Source organism: Fundulus heteroclitus, chromosome 2 (assembly GCF_011125445.2).
Source record: "Fundulus heteroclitus isolate FHET01 chromosome 2, MU-UCD_Fhet_4.1, whole genome shotgun sequence".
Classification (NCBI taxonomy): Eukaryota; Metazoa; Chordata; class Actinopteri; order Cyprinodontiformes; family Fundulidae; genus Fundulus; species Fundulus heteroclitus.
Window position 1 is genome coordinate 2,748,182 of NC_046362.1, and position 27,983 is coordinate 2,776,164.

The window sequence follows — 27,983 nt, forward strand, 5'->3', positions numbered from 1 at the left end:
TTTTTATAATTACTTTAGGAAAACAAAAACATATCGAGATAAATATTGTATATCGTAAAATGAACTTGACTGCATTGTTTTAATTACTGGAATCAATTGGAAGCATTCTGTATGATTGGATTGAATTGACATTTTCTAGCAAATTCTTTGAGACAATATTTGTTGTGATTGGTTCTCTATGAATAAACTGAATTAAATTAAATTTGGTCTAAATGTCATATCAACAAAAATATTAGAAACATTAACTGAGAAAAATGCCAACATGTTCAATACTTATTTTACTCCCTGTATATTGTGCAGCTCTGTAAACAGAACACCCAACCAAGCCCTTATAGGGTCACAATTATTGAGGCTCTTTTCTGGTCAATGGAGTCGATTTTGCAGGAGGCTATGACAGAAAAGCAAGAATAAATGAGCTCTCAAATGAGCCATCAGAGAACTGAATGTTATGGGATTCCTTTTACAAACGTTTCTTATAAACTTTGAAGATGAAACAAAAACTGTGTTCTAGAAACATTGTGGTGTTATGTTGGTAGCCTATTAGCAGCTCAACTAGCTCCTAAGATGCAAATGACCGAGCACAATAGCTAAAAATAAAATAAAATCTGTGAACCCCTAATAGTTCAAACTGGCTGGCTAATAACATACAGTTTAAAAAAAAAAAAAAAACAGCTGAAAAAAAACACCCAAATGTCAATTATTTACATTTCCACCAGAAACAGCCCAGCAGTTTAATCAAAAGGACAGCAAGTGTTTGAAAAAGTCACTGCTGAAGGAGAGACCTGTTCCAGGGCTTGCATTAAGGCTGCCATCGTGTGAAGGAGATTGTAAAACTGAATTTAAAAACACCTGCTGTAATATCAGCACATACTTCCTCAGCTACAGAGTCACATTGCATGTGAAGTATGCAAACCAAAGTTGAGGCTCCGCTGAGCCAGACTGAACAGAAAACGTCTGCTCCCCGTAGACACGCCTCCAACAGCGGTGAACTTACAGGCTGATGCTCCACAGTTTCATAAACTACTTTGAACGTAGCACGGACGGGACACAGGACACCGGACTCCCAGCGGTGTGCCGAAGGTGGTCTCGGATAGCACCTACGTCTCTGGATTTCTGGCTCTGGCCTTTTCAACCATCTTTGTGTGCTGGGAGAAGATGGCATCAAATGCCTCGTCTCTGTGCATCATGGCACCAAACACCATTGGCTGCAAAGAAACGAGCAACACAGCAGCATCAGAATACTCTAAAGAATTATTCTCAATATTCTCTTTAGCTTTATATGTTGTGAAAATCTTACATAATGGATTTATTTTCATAGCTTTTCTCCAAAGAAAGTAAAATAATCTGAGACCACAAAGAGATACATACAAAAATGGAAAACATCCAGACTCCCTCCAATCATTTAGAACCACAAACCTCTGTGTATTTTTTTGAAATATTCTGTGACAGACCAACACAAAGCAGGGCATCGTTGTGAAGTGGAAGGTTGGAACAATTCAAGATTAAAAAAAATAAACAGTGGGATACACATCTGTATTCTGCCCCCTTTACGCTGATATCTCGAACGACATCAGTTCACCTAATTAGTCAATTATGCAGTCAAAGTATAAAAGCAGATGTTCTGGTCTCAGAGGTTCTTCAGAGAACAACCGGCATCATGAGGTTTGAAGCTGGGTTAGGTTCTATAACAATGTGCCAATCATCTCCCAGGGTTCAGTTCAATTCATCAGCTGAACATGAGGCATCATGGGGCATGAGGGGATTATTCAGAAAAGCAGTCAAGACGCCCGTGGTAACACTGAAGGAGCTGCAGAGATCTACAGCTCAGGTGGGAGAATCTGCAGGAACAACAACTAGTAGTTTTGCACTCCACCAACCTGTCCTTTAGAAAAGAGTGCCAATAAAAAAAGAAAGATTCTTTATTGTCACCATGGTGAAATTTCTTTTTGGCCACTCCGACTAAGAATACAGTCCTGCTTGCTGCAATCTTAGGCTGTGGAATTATCCAAACATGCAGCGAGTCTTATTGTTTTGTCCAAGACAACTTCAACTGTCAGTATTTGACAGCCTATCAGTATTATTGTGTTATTCAGTCCCAGGTCTGGACCATCAGACTCTGAGACAATGCCAGCTACAATTATTAAAGCTTTCAGTGACACCAAGTGATTGGTTCAGGTGTTTGCCAAACCAACATGCCAACTTTTCACCAAAATGAGCAAAATTTTTGCTGTAGCTTCAAGTAGGCCGGGGCGATAAACCAAAAATGTACCAATACCCAAATTTACAAAAATGACCAATGTCATTTTGCCTGTCTGTATTCTGGTTGCGTTCAAAAAAAATTAAAAGGACAGTACTTTTTATCCTTTTTTTTTGTTCTGTAAAGTGGCTGCTATCTGTCTTTGTTGACTTGAACGTTTAAATCTCATCAGATGCTAGGCACCATTTGCACACTTTTTAGCTTCTCAGGAAGTGTTGTCAGAGTATTCAACTTGAACGTTATGTCTGGATCTGCGTCTGTGTGTTACATGTGAATTCTGAGCCTGTGTCTCACCAAAGTTTCATTTTGGTTACATAATGACAACAAAGACTTTTGATTCATAAAGTATTCAAATCTTCCTTTTTAAATGTGCATAAAAATTCTCATGTTTTTAGATGTTACCCACCTTACATACCAGTCACTTTAGCAACTGTATAAACTAGCAGGACAATCAGTCTGGACTGAAAACATTTCCAAAAATGCCCTCTTACCTTTACTGTGGTAGGCGTTGCTATGGAGATCCCCATCCCCGAACCCGGCAACACTGACAATACCTTGTACTGTGTGGGAAAGAGTAAAAAGTAAATCACCAACTCACTGTGTTCTGTCTATCGTTAGCTAGATAGATGTATAGACAGATATATCCAATGACTTTCATTGTTTGCTTTACTCTAAATGTATTATTTCTACCTCAGACAACATAACATCTGGACTGGGTTGTGTGAACCAAAATGTAATGTTTGTGATAAAAACTGGATTTTAACAAGAACACATGCTTTTCAACAACCTCGTCAATTACATTTTTTAAATAAAAGTATAGACGGGGTCATGGCCACAGCAGAGGCTGGGGGTGGTGCAGCTACTCCTAGAATTGGATGCAGTAACATGTAATGGTTTCGTGTACAACCCTTCTACCATCTGTGGCCCTTCCAAAATGTTTAAATTAAGCATCAGATGCACCAATTTCTTTTTTTAATTGTTGAAATTGTTAAGCTCTTTATCCAGGGACAATTTATTGTCATCTTAATTGCCTGTTGTGACAAATAAAATGCGTATTAAGATTTAGTTGTATGTATGTTGTTTGTGATTTGGTTATTTTTCAATAACGTAATATTTGTTCAAAGATCATATAAAGCTGCAGCACAAAAAGCACATGAAAACTCCCTAGAAAGGACTTACAGGGAACAAAAGAAGCAACAATTATCAACAGCAGCATATCTTCCACAAACACCTACTTTCATGATTTCAGTGATTTCGGTCAGTTTGATGACTTTGTTCCTCTTTGAGGATCCAGACCTTGAGCTGGAACTCTCAAAACACAGGTAGCTGTAAATTCAAAAGGACACTAATTAAGCTCTTTTTACAGAAACCCGACTAAATCTGTCAAATCTTTAGGTCAGATTATCAGATTTCTTGTTGTTTGCATGTACAAAAGTGAGAAAGCATCTTTGTGAATGATGACAGTAAAGCAGTGAGACATACTGCATGTCAGAGTGACTCAGAGGGAAAGAGAGGGGCTTACTTCTCTGTGACATAAAGGACTCCGTTACGGATGTAGTCTGTTGGAGTCTTCCTGTCTCTATTGATCAGGCAGCAGCGCCAGCCGTTCTCACACACTGACAAATGAAGCAGCAAACGCAAACCTTCTCAAAACACATTTAACATCATCTGCTGTGCTAATAAGCTTAGTGCTGAACAATGAGAGTTCAATAAAAGAATGTTTTTGAACAATGCCATCCCTCCTGCAGCAGCTCCTGGACTCACCTGGCAGAGGGCGCTCAGTCTCTGGAAGATTAAAGACCTCATGAAAAGCTCCTCTCTTTGTGGTGTAGTATCGCCCTCCATCCTCTTCTCGGCTGCTACCCAGTGGAGCAGCAGTAGAAACGCTCCCTCGGCCCCCCGCTGTTGTAACCTAAACAGACGGATGAAGGAGGGGCGTGGCAGGGACTGAATTAGCAGATGTTCTGAATTCCCCTTCAGCAGGGTGTGAGTTATATACCACCAGTCAAAGCTTGGCACTCACCTTTGTCATTCAATGGCTTTTCCTTATTTTTATAACTTTCTACATTGCAGATACATAGTGAAGACTCAAAGGTGTGTATAATTATGTATCAAACAACATTTTGAAATAACTCTAAATATCTTTCATAGTTTAGCTTTTTATAAATCCCCTCCCTTGTTTTAATTACTGCTTTGGTCACTCTTGGCTTCTGAAATGGTTTTCTATACTGTTTTGAAAGGGTTCCCAGAGATGGTAATAAAAATAAAGACAAACCATTAAAAGAGAAGGTGAGTCCAAACTTTTGACCGGTAGTGTACATTCTAAGTTCTTTTCTGTAATTTGTGGAATTAAAATGGAGGCCTATAGCTCAGAACAATCACTCCTTATATAATTAGTTTCTTTGGTATATTGGTTTTAAACAAAATGGCATTATTGGCGTTTCTATTGTGTAAAAAAAAAAAAAAAAAAAAAAAAAACGGAATGGTAGAACTCTTTCGTGTCCAGGGTAGAAAGTGTAAGTTACCAGTCCAAACATGTTGACTCAAGAAACAGCAATAAGGAACAGTTAGCAAACTTCCTGCAGTATGTTAGCATAAAGTTATGAGATTTGGTCGTTTTAAAGCGGCTGGTATTTGTTATATTTAAAGAAAAAAAAAGAATGGCTTGCTCTAAGTTAGTCAGCTAAATACTAAGCTACCTTGCTAGCCCTCTTCCATGAAAAACGTTTCAAAGATAATATTTATGGCTGGTTTGATTTGAAAGGGCAAAGGGTTTAGCTTAGACGCTGCTATCTGGAACTTTAGATAAGCTAACATTGGTGGAAATGTACCTGTTAAAAGAAAAACCCAAGGCATGGGAGACAATGCTACAGTCTAAGCACCTGGCTCAGTGGTTAGCCGCCTGGCAAGCGAAAGGTTGTGGGTTTGATTTCAGCTTACCGCTGTCAGAAGAAGATGTGCCCCAAGGCAAGGCACTTAACCCCAAGTTGCCAACCGTTCTGTGTGCAACTGTATGAATGAGTGGGTGAATAAAACTATAGTGCTTTGAGGAATCACTATCACTTCCAGTTCACTACAAAACTACTCAGTAAGGAGACACAGCGCCTTGCAAAAGTATTCAACCCCCTTAAATCTCAAATTTTGCCACATTACAGCAATAAATGTTAATGGCTTATATAGGGATTTTATGTCAAAGTAGTACAGAAGTGGAATATAAATAAATATATGGGGAACCTTAGGAAAATCTTTAATAACTATTTAAAGTTTTTGTTTTCTTTTACAAAAATAAAAAACTTCTTCAACACCTCTCACTATATGCCTCTAGATAGAATCTAATGTAGGTTCTAAAACAATATCCTAATTTTTGAGCATCTCCCGGAGCTCTGCTACATCCTTCATCTCGGCATGGAAACAGGATGGACCACCTGCAGACCTAACAAGTATAGGTGGACTGAGAGGCTAGGCAAGAAAAGTTTTAAACAGAGAAACAACAAGAGGTCCATGGTAACTCTGCTGAAGCTGGAGAGATCTGCAGCTCAGGGGGAATAATCTGTCCTGAGAATAGCTATTAGTCATGCACTCCACAAATCTGGCCTTTATGGAAGACTGGCAAGAATAAAAGCCTGAAGATGACCTGTTTGCCACAGGCCATGGAATGGATGGACGGAGAAACTCTGGCTTTGTGGGTTGAGTAGCTGTTTTGAGAATCAGAAGACTGTGGGTTTGATTCCAGCTTCCCCCAGTCACGTATCAATGTGCCCCTTATGTGCCCACTAATCCACGTATGGGTGTATGAATGTGGCCGCTGACGTTAGTGCAGTTGGGTGAGCATGGCTATTGTGTAAAGCAGTTTGAGTGATCAGTGTCACTAGAAAAGTGACATATGAGTCCAGCCCAGTTACCATTTTAGTTTCTGGATGTAGAAAGCTGGTAGAGACCAACCTAAAAATGCAGCAGTAACTGCAGATAACGGTGGTTCCAGAAAGTGTTGACTCAGGAAGCTGAACAGAAATGTTTACCAATGATTTTTTTTTTTATTATTACTTGCAAAACCTTCTCAAAGCCATGTATCAATTTTGTTTGATTAGTTAATTATGGCTGTAATGTGGGTCAAGGTGATTAGGTACTTCTGCAAGGCCCATCTACGGCTCAAACTCCTCGTCTCTAAAGCTTCAATGGACAAAGACTATCACTGAGGACTCCAGAAGATCATCTGCTGTCGATCATTCTACATGTGTATCTACAGGACACGCTGACCTCTACCAAATGACTGCACACAACACACAGCAGATCCTACCTGTTCACACTCAGACAGCTGAGAGAGAAGAATAAAGACAAACTGAGAGGTGAAAGCAGCTGTTCAGTCTATGCTGGCCTCCCATGCAGCAGAGACGACAGGAAAACCCCAATGTGCAATTCTTTCCTCCTGTGATGTGATTTCCACCTGAACCTTACAAGGCTGCACCTCACAGCAGACCCAGTGATGCAGCCTGGGAGGCGCATGAGTGAATTAATCTCAGATTGCCGACTGACCCGTCTGCTCAGTGTGGTGTTGCTGCGCTCCTTCAGCTGCAGGTCGGTGGGTAAATTGGTCCAGATGATGTAGGGTGTGTCAAAGCGCTGCCGCAGCTTGGGGCAACTTTTGAAGATGAAGTCGATGATGAAGAACTTGATACCCGCATAAACTCCTGCGGAGCAGAAGGTTCAAAATACATATAAGCTGCAGTACAAAACATTTCCCGGTAGGTAAAGCGTGACATAAATCAGGCTTGGTAAATGTGACAATAAGTCCAGTGTACTGCAGAAAAACATGTTTTATTTCTAAAACTGCTTTTTGAAGAACATGCACTTATATATTGTAATATTTTAGATGCAAATTGTGCATTATGAATGTGTGTGAACCTGAGTTAAATTTGAACAATTGTTAATTGTAAAAGATCTAAAGGCATCCTATGATCAGTTGACTCCTTTTTTCTTTTATGAAGAACCTGAATCCAACTCAGAAGTGCAAAGTTTGTGCATGTAAACAAGGAATTTGACTTTGGTTCCACTCTCTTCTCAATTAAGACATTTTAGGCACAATTAAAACAAAAAAGACAAATTGAAATATTTCTTTTGAAATATGTAAACATACTGTCAAAAGTGTTAATCAGAGATACAGCCTGAGGGAAGTAAGTGCCTCTGTGGCGGCTGTTTTTTCTTAATCGTGCTCTGTAGTGCCGACCTGAAGGAAAAGTCTAAACTCTCTGTGTGCAGGACGTATGAGGTCTGCAGAGATGCTTACTGTCATGTACAAGTCCTAGATGGAGATGTTCCTAACTTGTGACTGAGTGTATCTGACAATTTACCCATAAAGAAGCCCAGCAGCTGGTAAGGCAACAGGCAGGAGGAGATGAAGGCCACCCACAGTCCAACGTAGAGCTTCTGAGTCAACTCTGGCTTGACCCACATGAACAGACTATGGACACACAGAAACACACACACACTGTATTACACAAGTCTGCTCACTGATCATTACTTCAGCCTGATCTTAAACATTGTGTGTGCAGACAAACTCACTTTTTGATCTTCTCAAGGATGTTGGCCATCTTTCCAAAAAGATTCTGGGTGGATATTAGGAAGACATCAGTTACTGTAACAGATCAAATGCACTGGGCATTTTGCTCTTGACTGTAATCCGATAGCTTTCAGCTTGATCGGCTTAAGTCAGTTAAAAACTCAAAAAAATTGGCGCCCGTATTCGCACAGTATCCTACGACTAAAAGCAGATCTTAGTGACATCATTTTAGGACAAATCTTAGAATTTCCAAATTCTAAGATTTTCTAAGGATTTTACCTAAGTAAGAAAAGTTATTCATAAAGCGTCTTAGTCCTTAAGAGAGCTTCAAAAGTGAATAAAGTGGCTGATCCACCTAAATAGTGGAGGTAATGAGTACATGAACTTCTATAAAATCATTCATTAATTAATATCTAGATAAGATCGTCTTTATCATCCCCATAAGAGGAATTAATTAGATTCAGCACCCCAACAGGTCAAAGGTGAGGCTCTAGTAACGTAATTTCATTGAGGATAAACAAATCATAGGAAAAAATATAGAATAATCAGGCAATCGCAGTAAAATTCTGACAGGTAAATGTGTGCATTAATAACAAATAGATAAAACAGTAAAAGGGCCAGTTTGGCTTATTTAAATATAAGGAAATAAAAATAATGACAAGGATGTTAATAAGGTGCGTTCAAACATTTTGATGCTGTGTGACAATTATTTAACTTTGGTAAATTCCATCATTTTGTCATATTTCTTAATCCACTCTAGTCGGTTAATTTCTCTCCTTCCATCACTAGGAGGACATTTATGTTCTTATCTTTTGTACTATCAACCAATCACGGCTCTTGAAAGGCAGTGAAGAGGTGTGGTTGACACCGTTGTTATGTGTGACGCTAAGATAAAAATCTTTGTCATTTCCTTACTCAGAGTCGCTCTCAGCATCTGTCTGAACCACTGAAGCTAAAACCCCTAGGTAGTATTTTTTAGGCCAAGATAGAAGCTTTCTGAGAGAAATCTTTGTGAATCTCTGATCTTTTTCTGATCAGTGAGCACACTATGCATAAGCAGCTCCAGGTTGCTTGCTGCTGAGTGAGCTGCTGAGTTATTTTGGTACCAGTGAGGTTTTCAAAATGAAATAAGAGGAAGCATAGATTGTTTTGGGAATACACACAGAGACTGCAGCTCCTAATTCAAAGGTATATAGCCACATTATATAAGAAAAGAAAAATACCAAAAACCGTTTGATCATGATAAAATAAGTTTATATACACCAAGCGTCCATCCTGATAGCGTATTGATCCTTTTTGAGCCTAAATTTAGTCCCACAATGGGCATGGTGAGCAGATATAAACAGACTTCTCCAGATCCACAAAACACATGTAGACTGGTTGGACAAACTCCCATGCCCCCTCCAGGATCCTGCTGAGGGTGTAGAGCTGATGCAGTGTTCCACGGCCAGGACAAAAACCACACTGCTCTTCCTGAATCCAAGATTCGACGGACCCTCCTTTCCAGAACCCGGAATAGACCTTACCAGGAAGGCTTAAGAGTGTGATTCCTCTGTAGTTGGAACACACCCTCCGGTCCCCCTTTTTAAATAGGGGGACCACCACCCCAGTCTGCCAATCCAGAGGAACTGCCCCCGATGTCCACGCAATGCTGCAGAGCCGCGTTAACCAACACAGTCTCACAACATCGAAAGCCTTAAGGTACTCAGGGCGAATCTCATCCACCCCCGGGGCCTTGCCACCGAGGAGCTTTTTAACAACCTCGGTGACCTCAGCACCAGAGATGGGAGAACCCGACCCAGAGTCCTCAGGGTCTGCTTCCACAATGGAAGATGTGTTGGTGGGATTAAGGAGGTCTTCGAAGTATTCCGCCCACCGATGCACGACGTCCCGAGTCGAGGTCAGCAGCACACCACCCCCACTGTAAACAGTGTTGGTACTGCACTGCTTCGATTCTGGTCCACTATCCGGCGTCTCAGGAGGGGGAAGCAGTGCAGTACCAACACTGTTTATAGTGGGGGTGGTGTGCTGCTGACCTCGACTCGGGACGTCGTGCATCGGTGGGCGGAATACTTCGAAGACCTCCTTAATCCCACCAACACATCTTCCATTGTGGAAGCAGATTCTGGTCCACCCTCACAATACGTCACAATACGTCTGGCCTGCCAGGTCTCATCAGGTTCCTCCTCCACCATCGGAGCTCACCACCAGGTAGTGGTCAGTGTCCAAGACATGTGGCCGCAGGTCAGATGAAACGACAACAAAGTCGATCATTGAACTACGGCCTATGCTTATGCTTGAACATGGTGTTTGTGATGGACAATCCATGACGAGCACAGAAGTCCACCAACAGAACATCACTCGAGTTCAGATCGGGTGAGCCATTCCTCCCAACCACACCCCTCCAGGTCCCACTTTCATTGCCCAGGTGAGTGTTGAAGTCCCCCAGCAAAACGAGGGAGTCCCCAGAAGGGGCACTCTCCAGTACCCCCTCCAAGGACTCCAAAAAGGGTGGGTAATCTGAACTGCTGTTTGGCGCATAAGCACAAACAACAGTCAGAACCCTTCACCCCACACGAATGCGGAGGGAGGCCACCCTCTCGTTCACCGGGGTGAACCCCAACGTGCAGGCACCGAGATGAGGGGAAACAAGTGTGCCCACTCCAGCTCGGTGCCTCTCACCAGGGGCAACTCCAGAGTGGAAGAATGTCCAACCCCTCTCAAGGAGACTGGTTCCAGAGCCAGAGCCATGCTTCGAGGGGAGTACGACTATCTCAAGTCGGAACCTCTCAACCTCGCGCACTAGCTCAGGCTCCTTCCCCACCAGAGAAGTGACATTCCACGTCCCAAGAGCCAACTTCTGCAGCCGAGGATTGGGAGCCAGCTTCTGCAGCCGAGGATCGGAACGCCAAGGTCCCCCCCACCTCTACTGCCACCTATTGCACTATGCACCCGACCCCTTTGGCCCCTCCAATAGGTGGTGAGCTCATTGGAAGGGGGACCCATGTCACCTCTTCGGGCTGAGCCAGGCCGGGCTCCATGGGTAAAAGCCCGGCCACCTGGCTTAAAGCCCCTGACAGCATAGCTCCTAGGGTCATTGGGACACTCAAACCCCTTCACCACGGTAAGCTGGCAGCCCAGGGGAGGGGGCTTCCTTTACAAATATGTGCATAGGAGGCGATGCGTGAGAAGGGAAAGTAGGGGCTGGGTGCCAGCTATAGTGGAGGTAGAGAGGCATGGCTTGTCACGCATCTTGTTTTGGTCTACAGAGAGTGATCAAATGCCACCTAGTGGTGAAATATCGCTTATTGCTTCTTAAAGAGAAATTAGAATTGTCCAAAATTGGTATCAGTAGAACAAACCCTTGCAAAAGAATATCTTTTAACAAGAGGTTTGGTATTATAGCATATGTTAGTGCATTTTCTCTCACCTGAGCTCTCTGAGCAACATCCAGAACCAGCTGGAACTTTTCCGATACAGTCAAGTCTTCTTTTGGAGGTTCCTTGAAAATGAAGAGAGCTGTAAGCAATGTACCATCCTCAACAATTAAAATTTAACCAACAGCTTCTGATCAGTCATTATATAGCAAGCTTTTGAAGCTGTGGGGGAAAAGAAGCGAGGCGGATGCCTCACCAATGGCTCAGAGACTTCAGGTACGATGCTCCACTGGATCCTCCAGCCTCTGAAGGAATCACAAGAAAGCAGATAAAAAAAAGTTCACTTCAAACATTGTTCCATGGTCAGATTTACACTTTTCAAATAATGAACTATTGTTAATCTTAGGCAAAGATAACTTGAGTTGATAGAAAAAGCAGTTTTCAAATGATTTAATTTTTGAAAAGGAAAAAAACCCTCTTAAACCCAGCTTCCTACCAGAAATATATAATCACCCTCTTTGTTAAATTATGAATTATTGTGATTAACCACACTTCACTGGCAGCAACAGACCCCAGTTACTGTCTGTAGAATCAGGACATCTCTTTAATAGAACATGAAGCAAAAGTCCTTGACATCAGTTAGTGAGGAAAGGGTTACAAAGCCATTTCTAAGGGTCTTTTTAGTATTCGTATCCATGGTAACCAACTGTAAAGGCTGTCAGGTGATGGCAGTCTTCATTACTTTCATTATTGGATCAAATTTTACCTGTATTCCAGCGAAACCACAATGCAGCAGTTTCTTACTTGTGGGTTTACATGTTGTGTGGGCACTTGCAGGTGTAAATGCTCTATACTGCCACCCAGGGCACAGATGCTAGCAGGAAAAAGTAGTGGTCAAGTCGTGTTCTGCAGATCAGTTCAATGCATTTCTTGGGTTCGCACTCAGCCAACTTGCCCGCCTCCTCATAACCGGCCATGAAGTTCCTCCTCCACAACTTCCGACTGCCTCTTCATGAAAAAACATATTCTCCACTGTAGTCCTTTGAGCCAATAATAAACGTAGTTTTCCTGGAGAGGGGTGGCTGCTGCAAATGTTCTAATCATTATGGAGAGTACTTAAAAATAGGAGAATTCAAGATAAACTCCTGATAGAGATTTTTCCTTTGCGTTACTGGATTAGCAGATTTCTTCATCTAATTTAACTGCTCAAAGTGAAAACCAGTGTAATTATCCATCGCCTTCAAATCATCCGAGGTTGGGTCATGGGGTAAGGTGGCTAAAAGGGAAAACCAGAAATCCCTCAGCCCAGCAGAGCTATCAGACTCATCCTGAGTGATTCCATTTTCTGTAAGGGATATACAGCTTCTCCAGCAGCATCTAGGTCTGCCCCTTGGTCTGCTCCCAGTGCAACATGCCTGGATAACTTCCAAATGAAAGTAGACAACATCATCAGATATCCAAACCATCTCAACAGATTCTTTTCGATGCAGAGGAGCAGCAGCAGCTCTACTCTAAGCTCCCCCAGGATGATGGAGCTCCTCCCTTTGTCTCCAAAGCTGAGCCCAGCTATTCCACCAAGAAACTCGCTCTTTTATTCATGATTCTTCTCTCAGGTTTACAGGTGAGAATCAGAACGTAGACAGACACCTTTTTTGGATCAGTTTCTACTTTACCACGACACAGCAGAGCAATTCCCACATTACAACAGGCGAAGCTCCAATCCATCTGTCTACCCTTCATCCTGTCCCACCCCCTCCTCCCATCACTTCTAAGCAGCACATCAAGAGAGGCAGATAGAGCCCTGACCCAGAAGGAGTAGCTCCCTTTTTTTCCAGAAAGAACAGTGACAGGCATTTAAATTCAACATAATGAAGTGCTAGATATCTGTTTTTTCCCCCCAAAAATGCTGTCTTTATAATGGAAATTTATAACGATGGAATAAAGTGAAATCTGTTCATTGATTTATTAGGCATTAGCAGCTTTATCGAGCGTTATCATCTGTTAGGCTGGTTAATATCTGATGAGTTTAAAACCTTAAAAAAATCAATTGTAAGTGAAATTACAAAGTGCTTTTTTGATGTAATGGTACAGAGTTTCCCTTAATTCATTAATAACAGATTTAACTTCAATATTCCAGCTGAGGCTGAATCTGCATTAGCAGGTCAGGAGCTAATGTAACAAAGCCTATAGTCCAATGATTACCATTAAATATACTATTGATGATATACAGACCCATTCCATAAATGTCAGGGCTACTTAAATGTTCCTTTATTCCAGTAACTCCATCCCTATCTCATCTATATCTACATAAATGTAAATGAAGCAATCAAGGAAGTAGTCTTTGTAAAGTGGTTAATGTTTAACTTTAAACTGTTATTTTGATCTATGAATTGTATTGACAGGCAAAGGTTACCTGTGCAGGTGTTCTGGCCTGATCTGTCCCTGCCGTGCATGCGTTCTAATGTAGCCTGAAGAATGCTGGCTCACCGCAACATTGCAATTTTGTTTTGAATCTAATTTTTTGTGGAAAATATACCGGAGTAAGATCTTTAACAAATACTTCAGAGTTAGGGAAGGTATAACATCTGTGTGTACTTATAGAAGCACTCTTTCTAACTTTGAGTGGTTAAAGTCAAAAGATAAAAAAAAAGAGCCACTGCAAGTTTACTACTAAAACCTTTTACCAGGACTTTGACATGTTTTGCAACCACTGACGTAAAGGCTCTGTTCTGATTAAGAGCCTGGTAGGCAGTTTAACACACAGTTGTTTTTGTCCGGGTCAGCCATTGGTTGGATGTGACGGGGAACTCACCTGGAAATGAGATAATTTAACGAAAGGCGGAGAATTGCAAGGAACAGGAACATGGGGATGGCCCAGCCATGCCACGCTGCATACATGTACACCTGTCAACACACACAGCAAATATGTCTGTCAGTCACCGTCTTAGAAGCACTAGGAAGCTAACCATCAGGAACATCTGTCTTTATTTTCTCTATCACTGTTCACCAAATGGTATTATATGATGGACTGAATTAAAATGAGCTGTAATATAATTAGGGTGGAGTTCTACTGTACATCGTTGGATCTGACGATATAATTGGATGTCAATTTACCTTATTTTTCAGACTATAAGGCACACCATATTATAAGGCGCATTACATATTCTTCCCAAGTGAAGACAGACCCCATTTTGGATAACATGTCCCCAGCAAAAGCTCTCCCCGGAAATTTCCCCGATATCAGTGTATCATGATAGAGTAAAAACGTTTAGCACAACAAGACAGCTGTCCTGCCGATGTCCCGACGTAGTAGAGTTTTGCCAAATGCACCTTCACCACCCCCCGTCGGTGCTGCAGTTCACACAAAACAAACCAATCCCCAGGCAGTGATTCTTTGCTTAACAAAATCAGAGACATCCCCAGTTTTCATTAGAGAAATCAAATCTGGTCACATTAAGGAGGAAATCCACTGGCCATGTAATGTCAGCGTTGCAGCTTACGGCATGTTTTTAAAAGCGCCAATTTACACCAGACTCTGCAAACTACACTGTGTGATTCTACAAAGAGAAGAACTTTCGTCATGGGTAAGTAATAAAAGAAAGACAAATTACCAGTAATATATGTGTAATAAATTGTCAGTAATATAGCCTATGTTTTGATCACTTAAAAGTCCGTGTCTTGACCATATCTGATTAGCAATCGCATATTTTAGTTTGTTAGCTTGTCACAACTACAAGCTAACAATTTAACAATGGGGCTTTAATTTCCTATTTTGGGATACTTCCAGAAGTGACCTTCGCTGCCACACAGGAGCATATACGCGTCTGAAAGAAGAAAAAAAAAAGAAGAAAAAAAAGAACTTCAATTTAATTTAGGTGTCACGTAGCATTATGCTTCTGGTGTACATTTATTTACTGATTAAAATGAAAAGCTAACCTAAGTGTAGGACGCGTATATTCTGCTTTGCTCTGCTTTGCAACGCGTCCGGTGTGTTTCCTCCTTAACACAGCTCTGTCCTGAGAGGGAGAGCTACCTGTCTCTGCCGGGAGGACAGAGTAGTTGGACTACACTGCCCTGTTTCTAATATAAGGCCAAAATTAACTTAATTTATATAGTGAATCAACTTACTTGGTTTATTGTTGCTAGCATGTACTCCAGGCGTGGGCTGCCTTACGTGAATGCATTTCTAGTTTCAACATTACAGTCAGGCAGTCTTGTAGACAGCTCAGGGGTCCGATCAGGTAGTGACACAGTGTACCGTAATGCTCTGAATATACATTTAGCGGAGCAGCTTCGTTGCTAGCCAAAGTTGTACTTACACAGTTTAACATATTTTTGAGTGCATTTTACCACATAAAATCGGTCATTGAGAACAACTTTAATCAGAAACATAGTAAAAAGCACACCATCAATTTCTAAAAAAAAAAAATTAAATGCGCCTTATAGTCTGAAAAATACTGTAATTTGGACCAAAATGAATGCCTTATAACTGGATATGAACTATACCCTGCCACTCACTCAAGTGTAGCTTACCTTCTGGAAATTCCAACAGCCTAAACACAAGCCGGTGGGGCAGTAATCACGAAGCTGCAGTGGCTGCCAGAACAAGCTCAAAGGAAATCGACGTTTCACTTTTTACTTTTTTCAGTACGTTTATGCTCCAACCATGGGGAAGTACACTGTTAATTAAATGCTTACCTTAAAAATGTCCCCTAAGCGAATGTGATTTATTTGTGCACTGTATCTCACTACCTGTCTGACTCATGACTTTCTTGTCTAATTGATACATAGGTCCAACAAAAACAGACCCATGGTCTATCTTGATTAAACAGTCTGACACGCAGACGTGGGGAATAACAAGCGGTCTGCGCCTCCCCATTTACTTCACCTTATTCTAATTGCTACGGACATCATATGACCCGATTTTATGTCGGATGGGATGCTAAATCGGATCTGGTGTGTTTTGGCCTTTAAATTTCTGGAATCTTGATTGGATCGGTTCAGTAGTATAGAGGATTGTTAATCAGTGTCGGCTGTTCTGGTGTTAATAAAATTAACAACAGGTGCCCTAAAGGCGCAACAATAAGATGAGCCCAGAAACAGGAATGGTTGTGTAGGTGGAGGCCACAGACATGTTCCCCACCTTTTGCTTTTTGACTGCTTTTCAGTCATTTTGCTTTTGCAATCACTACTGGTACCATGAGGTGATACCTAAACCCTGCAGAGGTTGCACTGGCAGTCCAACTCCAACAAGATGGCACATCACAACGTGCCATAGCCAGAAGGGTTGCTGTGTCTCCTAGACCATGGAGAAGATTCCAGGAGACAGGCAACTACTCTAGGAGAGCTGGACAGAGGTCCTTAACCCATTAGCAGGATCATTACTGCTCCTTTGTGTAAGGAGGAACAGGATGTGCTCTGCCAGAGCACAACTGACCTCCATCAGATCACTGGCGTGAATTTCTCTGAACCAACTATTAGAAACAGACTTCATGAGGGCGACATGAGGGTCCGACATCCTCTAGTGGGCCCTGTGCTCACTGCCTGACATTGTGGAGCTTGGCTGGCTTTTACCAGAGAACACCAGAATTTGCAGTTCCTGGCAGCTTTTCATCAATGCACACTAAGTCATACAGTTTTTAAATACAGGGAACACTTGAGATCTTGTCTGTTTGGACTTACAATGAAGGCAATGGCAGACGTGTACACAGAGTACCAGCTGGATAAAGCAGACAGGTTCCTCATGAAGTTAGTCACCGGCCTGAAACCGCGTTCTGAAAAAGCAAGGTCAGACAGAACAGACACACTGGTTTACTTTGCTATTGCTTTTTAGTGGCAATATTACTATGTTTAGCAAAGCATGTGGAGGATCATGTGACCAAAAGCACAGAAATGGTCTTGTGTCTTGAGTTCCACAGGGATCCACTAATGGAACTCTGATGTTTTATATCTTTGTATATCAGCAAACATTGATCCTTTCTCTACAAAAATAATACAGTACTGTACTCCTAAGGATCTGCAGATAAGAATACACATAAGATCCAAGGCAAATATACTCACTGAGTCGTCTCATGTTTTCAGTGAGCCTGGGGAGCAACAACAGCAGATGTTCAACCACATTATGGTGAATGGTCTTCTCAGACATAACATGCCGAGCACATCCCCTTACCTCCTGGCACTAAGTGGCTCCTCCGTCTCCACCGTCACCTCCTCTGGTTGGAAGTGGAAGTCTTCGATATAACCTCCAAAACGATCGTAAATCCATTTCAGGAAGCTGTTGGATAGAGTCTCTTTTTGTTTTTCTGAGGAAAGAAGAAGGTCTGATTAAATGACTTAAGATCGACAGTGACTTCTACTTCCCCCCAGACATGAACAATAACAAACCAAATGACCAAGGAGTGAGCGTTCTAACCTGTATTGCTGCTTACAGATGGTTGAGGGGATGGAGGTTTAGGTGTCTGAGATGGTGAATCTTCAAGTCTGTGAGAAAATAGATATCATGTCAGTCCAGAGATACAGAATGATCAGAGTAGAGAGACTCCTTAAACAACCCACCCTGATTTTATGGCATCGTTGACCTTCTGTTCCAGCTCGAAGCGTCTGCATCGCTCCTTCTCCAGTTCCTGTTTAAGTGAATATATGTGGGTCTCATCCCTCAGTTTATCCAGCTCCTCCTCTGAAAGAAGAGTCATAACATGAAAATGAAGACCCATTTTAGAAAAAAACTTTTTTCCCCCCAAACATTCACAACTGATGAGCGACAGCAATTGTTAATGAGACGGCACTGAAAATGAGGTAACATAAGTGCATAAGAACATTGGAGGGGAAACCTGAAATCTCTCCCAGTAGGGCTTTATAAGCACACTTCATGTGCCGTGAGGAACAGCTGGACTGAGGAGCTAATAAATTACAAGGATAAGTCATCTCAAATTGTATGGGAAAAACAAAGACCATATTTTCCAACACCTTGTAGTGTGACCTTTAGCAGCTAAAGTTCTTAGAAGTCGTTCTGTACATTATCAGTCTCTTGCAAAGTTGTGGAGGAATGTTTACAAGATGTATTGACTTCTCTGAGGTTTATCGTCATCATCCACAGCATTTTGAACAGGTCAAGGCTTAAACTTTGAATGGACCATACAGCAGACTGATTATTTTCCTTTTCAGCCACTCTGTTGTAGATTCACATCTGCGGTTGGGATCCTTGACCTGCTGATGACCCAGTTTGGAAAAAGATTTACAGACCGCCTCATATTTAACTAAAATACTTTGTTATATTGTTTGTTTCGTTTAGCTCCGCCATGTTTCGATAGGGCTATGAGCGTTATTACAGCACTAATAGGGAACATTAATGTCAATTTAATGGTGCTTGTGTAATGCTAGGATTAAACTCATGCTAATAAAAAAATTTCCCACAGGAAGTTCCCCGACATGTCATTTCCAGTTGATAGTTATTAACTTGGTGGGTTAATCCTAAATTACCAGTTCAAACCTTAATCGTTTCCTGAAGAAATAATCATATTAATAAAAATCAAGTGCCTTAAATGTAATTGATTTTTACTGAGCAAATCATTCTTTAAATGTAATTTCTTCAAACAATGTTTTCTATATCTCAGATATGCATTGTGAATGGCGTTAAGAATGATGGGTTGAAACACATCAAATGTTCTAAATTAGTTAAGCTAATTTACCCTCATTCCATGTTCTTTAAGATGAACTTTGGTTCTCTAATTTGGCTTTGCAGAGAACCAAGATTACCTGAATCATTATGATGATGGTTTTCAACCATTTTGTCCTTTTATTTATTTTGTGTGTATAGTTGCTTAGTTTCCTTTATCTTATTTTTCTTAGTTTATTTAAGTTACACTAGCCTAGTAGAGATGATTTGTTGATTGAAATATAGTGTTAATTCAGATAAACAGCATTCTATAGTGGTGTTCACTTGATGTTCATTTATTTCTTTTAATAAATTCTTGTTTTTGAAAAGATGTCTCTCCTTTATTCTATATGTGTGAAGAGTTTGCTGTTTAAAGAATGCCAGTGCTCGAATCATCGTTTAAACCATCGTCCTAATATCAGCTGTTTGGGCTGATATTCACCGGACAATACGTAACAGACCAAGAGTTATTTATCAAACATTAAATAACTTAAACAGTGAGAGAAGAGAAACAGGAGAACTCATCAATGTGCATTGTTTGTTGTTATTTCAGCTTTAACTTTCTGTTGTCGTTTTTCTCTTTGTAGTAGGATACTTCTATATTTCTACACTATTCCAAACAAAGACCCAGCCTAGACCCTACAATGACCATCTAAGTTCTGCTGTACAAATGTAGACATCGCAATGAGAGTTTCATGAACACCCACAGGGACAAAATGAAAGAAATATGTTCGTCATTCCATCAGACAGTTAGCATTATTTAGCTGGTTTGCCATGCCTGTCCAAATCCACGTGAGGGCCCTGATCAACAGACTGAACTGATTTTTCCGGAAAGTCAAAATGTTTGGAAAGGCAAGTACATTTTAGCTTCTGAGGAACATAAAACACAAAAATAAAAAGTGAATAAAAACATTGGTGCATCGCGTACACCACAGCAAGCTTGATATTGCAAACCAAAAGACCTGATCCATGTAGCATCCCAACTGACTCGTTTCCATGTGCTTGTGGGAGGCCTGTGAAGCTCTGTAGCAGAGACTGCTGAGTTTCTGATCATATTACTGAAGCTGTTTTTGACAAGTGCAACAGATCTTTAGCAGAGGGAAGACTACTGGAGATAACAGATGCCCTCATTTGTCAGGGAATCTAATGAACTGCAGGGACTGCGATAATTTCATACTTGCCTGGTTCTGTCAATCATTTTAAAATGAAGCTCCTTATCAAATTCTTCACAAACACTCTGGTGTCTGCTCTGAAATCCACCAAGAGCATCAAACTCAATTTACACTTTTGACAATAGGTTTTATTTAATATTGAAACCGTAGATCAATGTGGTCCGAGAAAACCCTGGAGCTGAGTGCATTATGTCCTGTCACTAAATAGTGCAAAGAAGAGAACTGTGCAGCAAAGAAAAAGTGAGAGGCTGGATTAAAAAGTATCTCCAAATCCAACCTAATTTATAGAAGAACCCATCAATGCTTTTTTTGGATCGTGTGTGTGTGTGTGTGTGTGTGTGTGTGTGTGTGTGTGTGTGTGTGTGTGTGTGTGTGTGGACTGCAGTGCTATAAATAGCTGTTGTAGCATTACATAAAGAAGGCCGATATTGACAGATTACCCAGCATGCAGTTGTATTGTGGGATGATGTTCTGTGATGTGATGTGATCAGTGAGGCAGCAGCATTGATGCAAATACAATTCCTGCACAGCTTCAATAGAGAGACTTCACTGAGTTTTTGTCCATGTGTGTTGCCATTCAACAGTGAAACGCAGCAACTGGTTGACGGCTAATTGCAAAATGGCAGATTCTTATTTTAAATCAAAGTAAACTAAAGGTCAGAACAATGCAAATAAGGGCCTAGCAAAGGTTTTAACAGCCAAAAAACATTTGCATATTTGTTCCGTTACAGCCAAAAACTTCCATGTATTTTGTGGAGATTTGATGCAACAGAATAATGCATTAAGTGCTGCATAATTGTGACATCGAAGGAAAATTAAACAGTTTTTAAATGTTCACCAAAAAACTGTACTGAAACCTGAAAACTGTAAAGTGCGGCATGCATTTGCTACACCATTATTTTGCCCTACAAAGTGACTTCCAGTGAGCCACTGGCATGAATGTCTCAGACCAAACTCAAGAAACAGACTTCGGGAGCATGAACTGGGGGCACAACATCCTCTAATAGGTCCTGTGCTCACTGCCCGGCACAATGGCGCTCAACTGGCATTGCTAGAGAGCACAAAAATTGGCAGGGCGTGTTCTTTTCACAGATGAGAGCAGGTTCACCCTGACCTCATGTGACAGATGTGAAAAGGGTCCGCTGCTTCAACATTGTTGGTTGCCTCAGGTCCATCCAATGCCACCAGGTTGCTCCTGAGACTGACCAGGACCTCAGTGATGTCCTGGTCAGGATCTGGCGGGGGGGGGGTTGGGGTGGTGGGGGAGGGCGTACTAACTAGTGAGTGACCATTTAGAGTTGCTGCAGTGACATTTCAGCATATTGGACCAGTCTGGTGTACCAGTTTTTCTCTTTTGCTTTCTCAATTACATGATCAAGCCCTCTGTCGCACAAAAGCTCCCACAAACACACTGAGGGTTAGTGTTCAGGGGGTGTGAATACTTTTGCATGTCTCAGCAAAGTGCATGGAATACTCACGTAAGTAGTGTTTTTCTAACAAAGCGATTTCTAGGAGACCTTTGACTTCATTCAAATCAGTCTTTGGCTCCTCTTGGAGACCTGCAGAAAATGATCCAGGACCAGCCTTGGACACACAAACCACACAGAATAAGCAACATGACACCAGACTGCATCATCTTTGAATCAATGGCAGAGAGATTTTCACACTGTCTTCCTGCACCTGGGCATCAATCTGCAGCTCTCCCTCTGCTTCCCTCAGCTCTTCCACCTCTCTGAGAGAGGCGCGGGGTTTTATCACAACATCGTCGCTGCACTCCGTGTCCGACGTGTTGGGCGACTCGGCCGGGTCAAGGAACTCGTCCCGCCTCTGTCCCCGGAACCGGATCCTGTCGAGACGCCTCAGCATGGTGGCCGGCCTCAGGTCCTGGCCTCTACCTGAACATGACCGATGCCTGAGCAGCCAAAACAAGGAGACAGCTTCAGAAACAGGAACATTTTGTGCCAAAGCACTGACAAAATGAAAAAGTATTTCCACCTCTTATGGGTTTTTTTGATTGTTTTTGCACAATGAAATGTTTCAGATCAAAGAAATTTTAATTTAATGTATTGATGGGGAAAAAGCTGTCAAAACAAAACTGGCCTCATGTAAAAATGGAGTTGTCCACTGAACCCAGTAAGTGGTTGGGCCGCCCTTAGCAGCAACACCTCCCTTCAACCATTTGATGAATGAGTCATTTACATCGTTATGGAGGAGTTTCAGCCCACTGTTCTGTAGTTGAGCTTTACCTGTTTGATTTTCCAGCATGGACTGAATGTTAAGGTCATACCACAGCTTCTCACTTGGATTTAGGTCTGGCCTTTAACTAGGCCACTCGCTTGTTGGTGTACTTTGGATCAGTGTCCTGCTGTAGAACCCAAGTGAGCTTCAGGTAAAGGTCACTAACTGATGGACCGCTGTTGCTGCTGGCAGAATCCCCAGCAGCAACAGACGTGTGAAGTGATGAGCAATTCAGACGACGTTATGTCAATCAACAGAATGGCTGGTCAGGACCTTTTCCAACAGAAGCAAATGTTTTAGTCTGACCATGGTCACGATCAGGACAGAGTAGTTAAAACAGACATCAGCGTCATTTCTTTTCTGATTTCATACAATATAATTGACATTTAGAAACTAAGTTTCTACCTCTTGAGTTGTGGATTTCCAGAGTGATTTAGATGGTGGAGCTGCTGCCAGCATACCACAGAGTTGTTTACATAATTTCTGCATCTTGTGTGTAGTACAACACAGTTCTTAGATTTAAATTGTATATAATTTACATTATATTCCAGTTTTTCATGCTATATGATTGATTTACACATTCAGCTTTAAGTGCAGGGGCAGTGCTGTTTGATTGGCCCAGACTTATTTAAGAAGGAGCAGAGGGGTAGTTTTTTTTGTTGTTTTTTTCTTCTCAACATGTCACAACTTGTTCCAGTGATGGAATGGCAAACTGTCCATGGTAGATACCAGCCTCTCTCCAGAAGACCGCTGGACCCATGGCTTTTGGAAAATGTATTAAAATGTAACACCGTATTCACCCTATTAGAAAAATAAATATGTATTTATACCCTCAAAAATAACAGAAAACCCTGTTAATGTTGTATTTCTGAAGTGCTTTTATTTTGATGTTTCCAAACGTATCCTTATAATGGTGTGGTGACCTTAACAGTGAGACAATCCTGGCGCTAAGTAACATTTATTTTCTTCTGAAATGATCCAGTCATTTAATGCAGGGTTCATTTAACGAGACATTCATGTGCTCATTATTATGAAGATACAGCCAACATGAACAGATTGTTGTGAGCCATTAACATGCCGTAATAATCCACTGGCTAATCAGGCACATCTTTTCACAGTAAACCATGCGCAGCAGCTGCCGTCTGTAGCTCACATACCGGCTCCCTTTCTCCCTTCACTGCATGAGATAAGAACTGGTTCTAGGACCGAGTCTCAGACCAGGAGTCAAAGTCTCACGTCTTTAGGGCACAGCTCTAAGTCACGTCTGAAGTCTTATATTTTGTGATTTAAGCGCGACTCGAGTCAGCGTTTCTGATCCAACTCATGAATCTATCTGAGCTGAGCAGCTGATACAGGGCAGAAATGAAGAAAAAAAAATACAGACTCACTTCTGGAACTCTCAACTCCTCATTTAAGGCTTTTCTTACATCCAACTGCTGAAGAAATCTATCAAAGGAAAGCATGATCTCAACACACTAAACATTAAACACACTGGAAGAGCGAGTGTAGGCGCCCTGATGTGGGATCATTATCATGTTTTATCAGGGAGGAGGAAGTGTTTCGCCATCTGCTCTTTGAGCTCAAACTGGGTTGAGTTGACTGGGCAGGGAAAGCGTGAAATAACTTCAGAACAGTAGCGGGATGGAAGAAGGTGGCCTTACAGCTGTCTGGAGGAATGAAGGTGTGGTGAGCTTTAAAGTTCACTGAGCTGTCCAACAGGTCTGGCTGACATAATGCTTAGTGTCTGAACAAGACTCAACAGCATTCAGACAAGCACAACCTTCTACTGAGCCGAGTGTAACTCAGTCTCTGTTCCGCACCACTTCCTCCTCCCTGGCGTGTTTGTTTGTTTAAAAGGTGCAACCGTGGTTCCAGAGCAGCCAGCATTTTCCCAGCCAGACTGCTGCCCCCCATGGTAGTCAACAGACAGCCAGCTGATCCATGTTACTGCATTAACAGGTAACGGTGCAGCCAGCACCTCATTCAATAGTTTATCATCATGGCTGCTCAGGTTAAGAATCCCCTCATACTTCAAGTAGACCTGACTTCACATGGGGGGGGCTAATGCCCTGTGAGGTCTCCCCTGGTATTTTTGGGGATCTCCTTACAAACACACAACTCAGCATGTGTTGTGAATTGGCCCTTTACAAACTGAACTGAAACTGAACTGTCTGTCTCTGATCTTCCTGCAGTTTATCTTTCAAATCAGCTTCACAGAGCAGGGAGATTGGTCTTACAGCTGAATATTTTTCACTCCATTTTTTAATACTGTCAATATTTTAATATCTCCAGGCTCAGCACATAAAGTCCTGCTGTGAAAGCTGTTTAACTCCGGTGTTCCAGCTGCTGGTGCTGATGAGACATCAGCTGACCAGGACAGTGATATCAGGGCAGCTGTTTGCAGGGATACCGGAAAAGGAATCTGTGTGTCTCTATGATGCCCAACAAAACTCACAGAAAATACAAGCGAAAGATCAAAGTATTAATGGGTGAAACTTTTAGAATGACCTAATGATGAGGCTCCAACTTTGCTCTCAGGCGACAGTAAAGCCGGTTCTTTTACAGAACCAGTTAAGAGCTGGTACCCCTTTGGCTAAAAATGTAACGCAGCTCAGCTCAGGTGTGCAAATGCCACAGAAAGTTACCAGAGGAACCCAATGCAGTACCGGACCTCTAAAATAACGCTTTGGAAAGAAGAAACAGCTGATCCTCTCCGACCTGGGCCAAACACAGCTCACCCTCTTGCCTTTACAATGCACACAACAATAAACTTTAGCCCCTTCAAAGTTTTGTACAGTTTGTCTTATTTAAACTTTGTTAAAGTTAAAGCACTAAATGATAATTAAAGCCTCAGCTGTATGAGCCCTCTGTGAAAGATAATGACTCCTGGCTCTAAAAAAACCTGCAAAAATCAGTTCTTTAGGGATGCATGTTACTCGATCCATAATGTCTCGCCTACTTCAGGGAAATTTGGCAACCGGCATCGCTTGCCCAGCTGCGTCTGAATGAGGCTGTAAGGCGCTTTAACGCTGCTTTTACCAGCCTCAAATGTTACGCAGGTCATTTCCGAGACATGTCAGGATGTTAGAACCTGCGAGACAAAAGTTCTTATGCTTAGAAAACAAAGTCCATCTTTCCTGGTTTCAGCAGCGTGGAAGCTAAACAGAGGAGAAAGCCAGAATGAATCATGTAATATCACATTATTTAGTGCTTCACGTTATTGTGGTCTGACCTGGATAAGCAGCAGAGAAGTCAATGGATTAACCCATTTAGAGGGTGATTATGATTTATTACAACATGGCACCACGTCCTTCTGTCCTTACTGTGTCTGGTCAGGTAAATAAAAGTGTGGCAATACCTGGGAGAAGACCCGTTTACACTTTTCGAAGCCGGTTACCAGAATCACAGACGACAGCATCATCGCTGACTGAACCAGACTCGATCTCAGACACAGCAGGTTCACCCTGCTCCACGGGACTTGGGAGGAGTTCTTCTTTTCAGACATAATCGTCATTGATAAATAAAACGGTTTCATTTTTAGCTCAGTTATTTGTTTATTCTTCTAACTTTAGCTGTATTACAGCAGGATAAAGGGGAATCACGGTGAGTTACATAGGGAATACTAATTCAAGTGGAATTCAGTGAAAACCCTTTATCAATGTTTTAATTATATAACAAATGAATTGTTTCAAAGCTTCAATTAAAAGGCCTTTCCGTAATGTTGCTGTAAGAACTCTTTGTGCTAAAAGCATCAAAGAAGTTATTCTTTATTTTAAATCAATTGTGTGTCAGCATTTTTGGCTACTCAGAAGAAAGGAACAGTAAAAAGACTGAGAAAACAGCCCCTGGCACCCTAAAGTTAGCATCTGTGTTTCAGCTTCCTATCCTTAGAGGGCGAGTTTAGTTTTAGCAATCAGCCTGCACTGCACTGATATTTAGACTGATCAAACCGCAACTGGATACTTCTTTGAGAAACCTTCATTTGGTTTTGAACGTCACAAAAGGTGTTACTTTTTATCATCAGGAACTATGGCTGGGCAATATGGCTTAAAAATAAAATCTCCGATTATACCAAATCTGATTTATCGATTTTTTTCATCTCACAAAAAGAAATTATATAGAACAAGTAAACACACAAAAAATGCTTTTATTTAAAGCATTTTCTCTGGGAGTTGACCTGAATTAAAAGTGTAGCTTAAAACCTATGAAACACACTTGTGAAACAAGATGGCGGCCATTCCATTCTAAAAAATGAAAATATAACTAAATGTTTGCTGCTAGTGGTATTACACAGGCTTCATTTGTGCAACATCAAACTAACTTAAAAAATGAAAGAGAAAAGAACGTGTCTCGTCTTATTGTAAAGAAAAAAATTCCTTTTTACAATATTTTGATTTTTGACGATAAATTTTCCCAAACATATATTCAGCATTGCATCATATTCTCTTCATGGAAAACCAATGAGTGCACTGGCAAAACAAAATCCCCAAAAATGTAATCTTAATAATTTTTAAATCCAAATTAATCAATTAAATTGATTTATCAGCCACCAAGCCCTATAAGGAACACCTTAGAATTTGACAAACATGAAAACATATGGATGATGACTCAAACCGATACTGGGTCCTAGATATTCTTTAAACACAGTTTCAATATGTCTGAGGAGTTTTTACTCCCAACTATTTTTTTTGAGTATAAAAACAAAAAAAATTAAGGCTTTCCTATGTAGTGCAAAACTAATGCAATTCTTATGAACCCAACATTGCCTTTTGTCTGCCAGCGCGCATTTATTGTCTCCCCTGATTACCGCAAGACTAGGACTATTTCAAAACTATCGTTTAAGACAACTTTCCACGCGAGCTATTGCTTAATCATTTTCTGCTCTGGTTTCGGTGCGCTCACCCCTTTAACAATTTGAACCTCTGCTTTGGATTTACTTCAATTGCTAATCCAGTTTCATAAACAATTTCCAAACCATGTACAATAATCATTGCACAGAAGTTTGTTTTCCATTTTTAGCATCTAAATAAATCACCAAAACATTTTTTTTTTAATCCTCAAATCTCACATAGTTTAACTGCCCATAAATACAACTTTGCATTACAGCCTATTTCAATTAATATTCAATGACTGAACATTAAAGACATTTTAGGGGCTTTGATCCGCCCTAAAATACCAGTTGGAACAGAACAAAAATAAATAAATTCTTAGAAGAAAACACAGACTATATTAGCAGGTCATTTTTGATTTACTGTCTTTCTTTGGGTCACCTGAAGGCCGCCTCCCATGTAACCTAGTGACAGCCAATCAGCTGCAGGCGATCTAGCCCAAAAAAAGGAGCAGAAAGGTGGCCAGCCGGGCCGCAGGGTGCGGGTTGGACACACCCCAAAAGGGACCGACGCAAACACAATTATGTTGGTGGAAAAGGGTTAGAATAGGGCGCAGTTCCATTGCTTACCGGAGAGCCGAAGATAATATAAACTTTCCCACTCCCCTGTGCTTTCCAAGCCCAGTGGAAACCAGGTCAGAGCCGCTCCTCGGGCACACAAGCACCAAAACAACAGCTGTGAGCGCCGCTTCGGACCTGGAGCTGTTCTCTGCCCCGAGGGGGGAATTAAAAAAAAATCCAAACGTGGGTGTTTGTGAATAGAGCCGAGCTGCGCTCCCTCCACCTGACACAATAATCAGTGCTGTGGGCGTGGTCGGGGCGCGCGGCGGCTGTCTGGTC

General features: G+C 41.5%; 1 protein-coding gene across 1 annotated transcript; it reads right to left on the bottom strand.

Moving 5' to 3' along the window:
- Nucleotides 1-13: 13 nt before the first annotated feature.
- Nucleotides 14-27,949, bottom strand: LOC105927057 (GRAM domain-containing protein 4). The gene is made up of 19 exons (XM_012863651.3): nt 27,714-27,949; nt 21,698-21,929; nt 21,496-21,601; nt 17,747-17,867; nt 17,604-17,671; nt 17,361-17,493; nt 17,252-17,277; nt 16,874-16,965; nt 14,004-14,095; nt 11,448-11,496; nt 11,245-11,316; nt 7,817-7,860; nt 7,606-7,715; nt 6,791-6,945; nt 4,022-4,169; nt 3,780-3,873; nt 3,493-3,583; nt 2,749-2,817; nt 14-1,205 (listed from the first exon to the last, which is right to left on the bottom strand). Exons 2-19 carry the CDS (start codon nt 21,881-21,883, stop codon nt 1,098-1,100), a joined length of 1,764 nt encoding a protein of 587 aa, XP_012719105.2. The 5' UTR covers nt 21,884-21,929; nt 27,714-27,949; the 3' UTR covers nt 14-1,097.
- Between the last annotated feature and the right edge of the window lie 34 nt (nt 27,950-27,983).

What these genes read in the sequence shown, in the direction of transcription:
- LOC105927057 (XM_012863651.3), bottom strand. Translation starts at nt 21,883, where the DNA reads ATGCTGAGGCGTCTCGACAGGATCCGGTTCCGGGGACAGAGGCGGGAC. An exon ending in CTGAAGTCTCTGAGCCATTG is followed by an intron (nt 11,317 to 11,447) that starts GTGAGGCATCCG and finishes TTCATTTTCAAG; the next exon opens with GAACCTCCAAAAGAAGACTT. An exon ending in AAATCACTGAAATCATGAAA is followed by an intron (nt 2,818 to 3,492) that starts GTAGGTGTTTGT and finishes TTTCCCACACAG; the next exon opens with TACAAGGTATTGTCAGTGTT.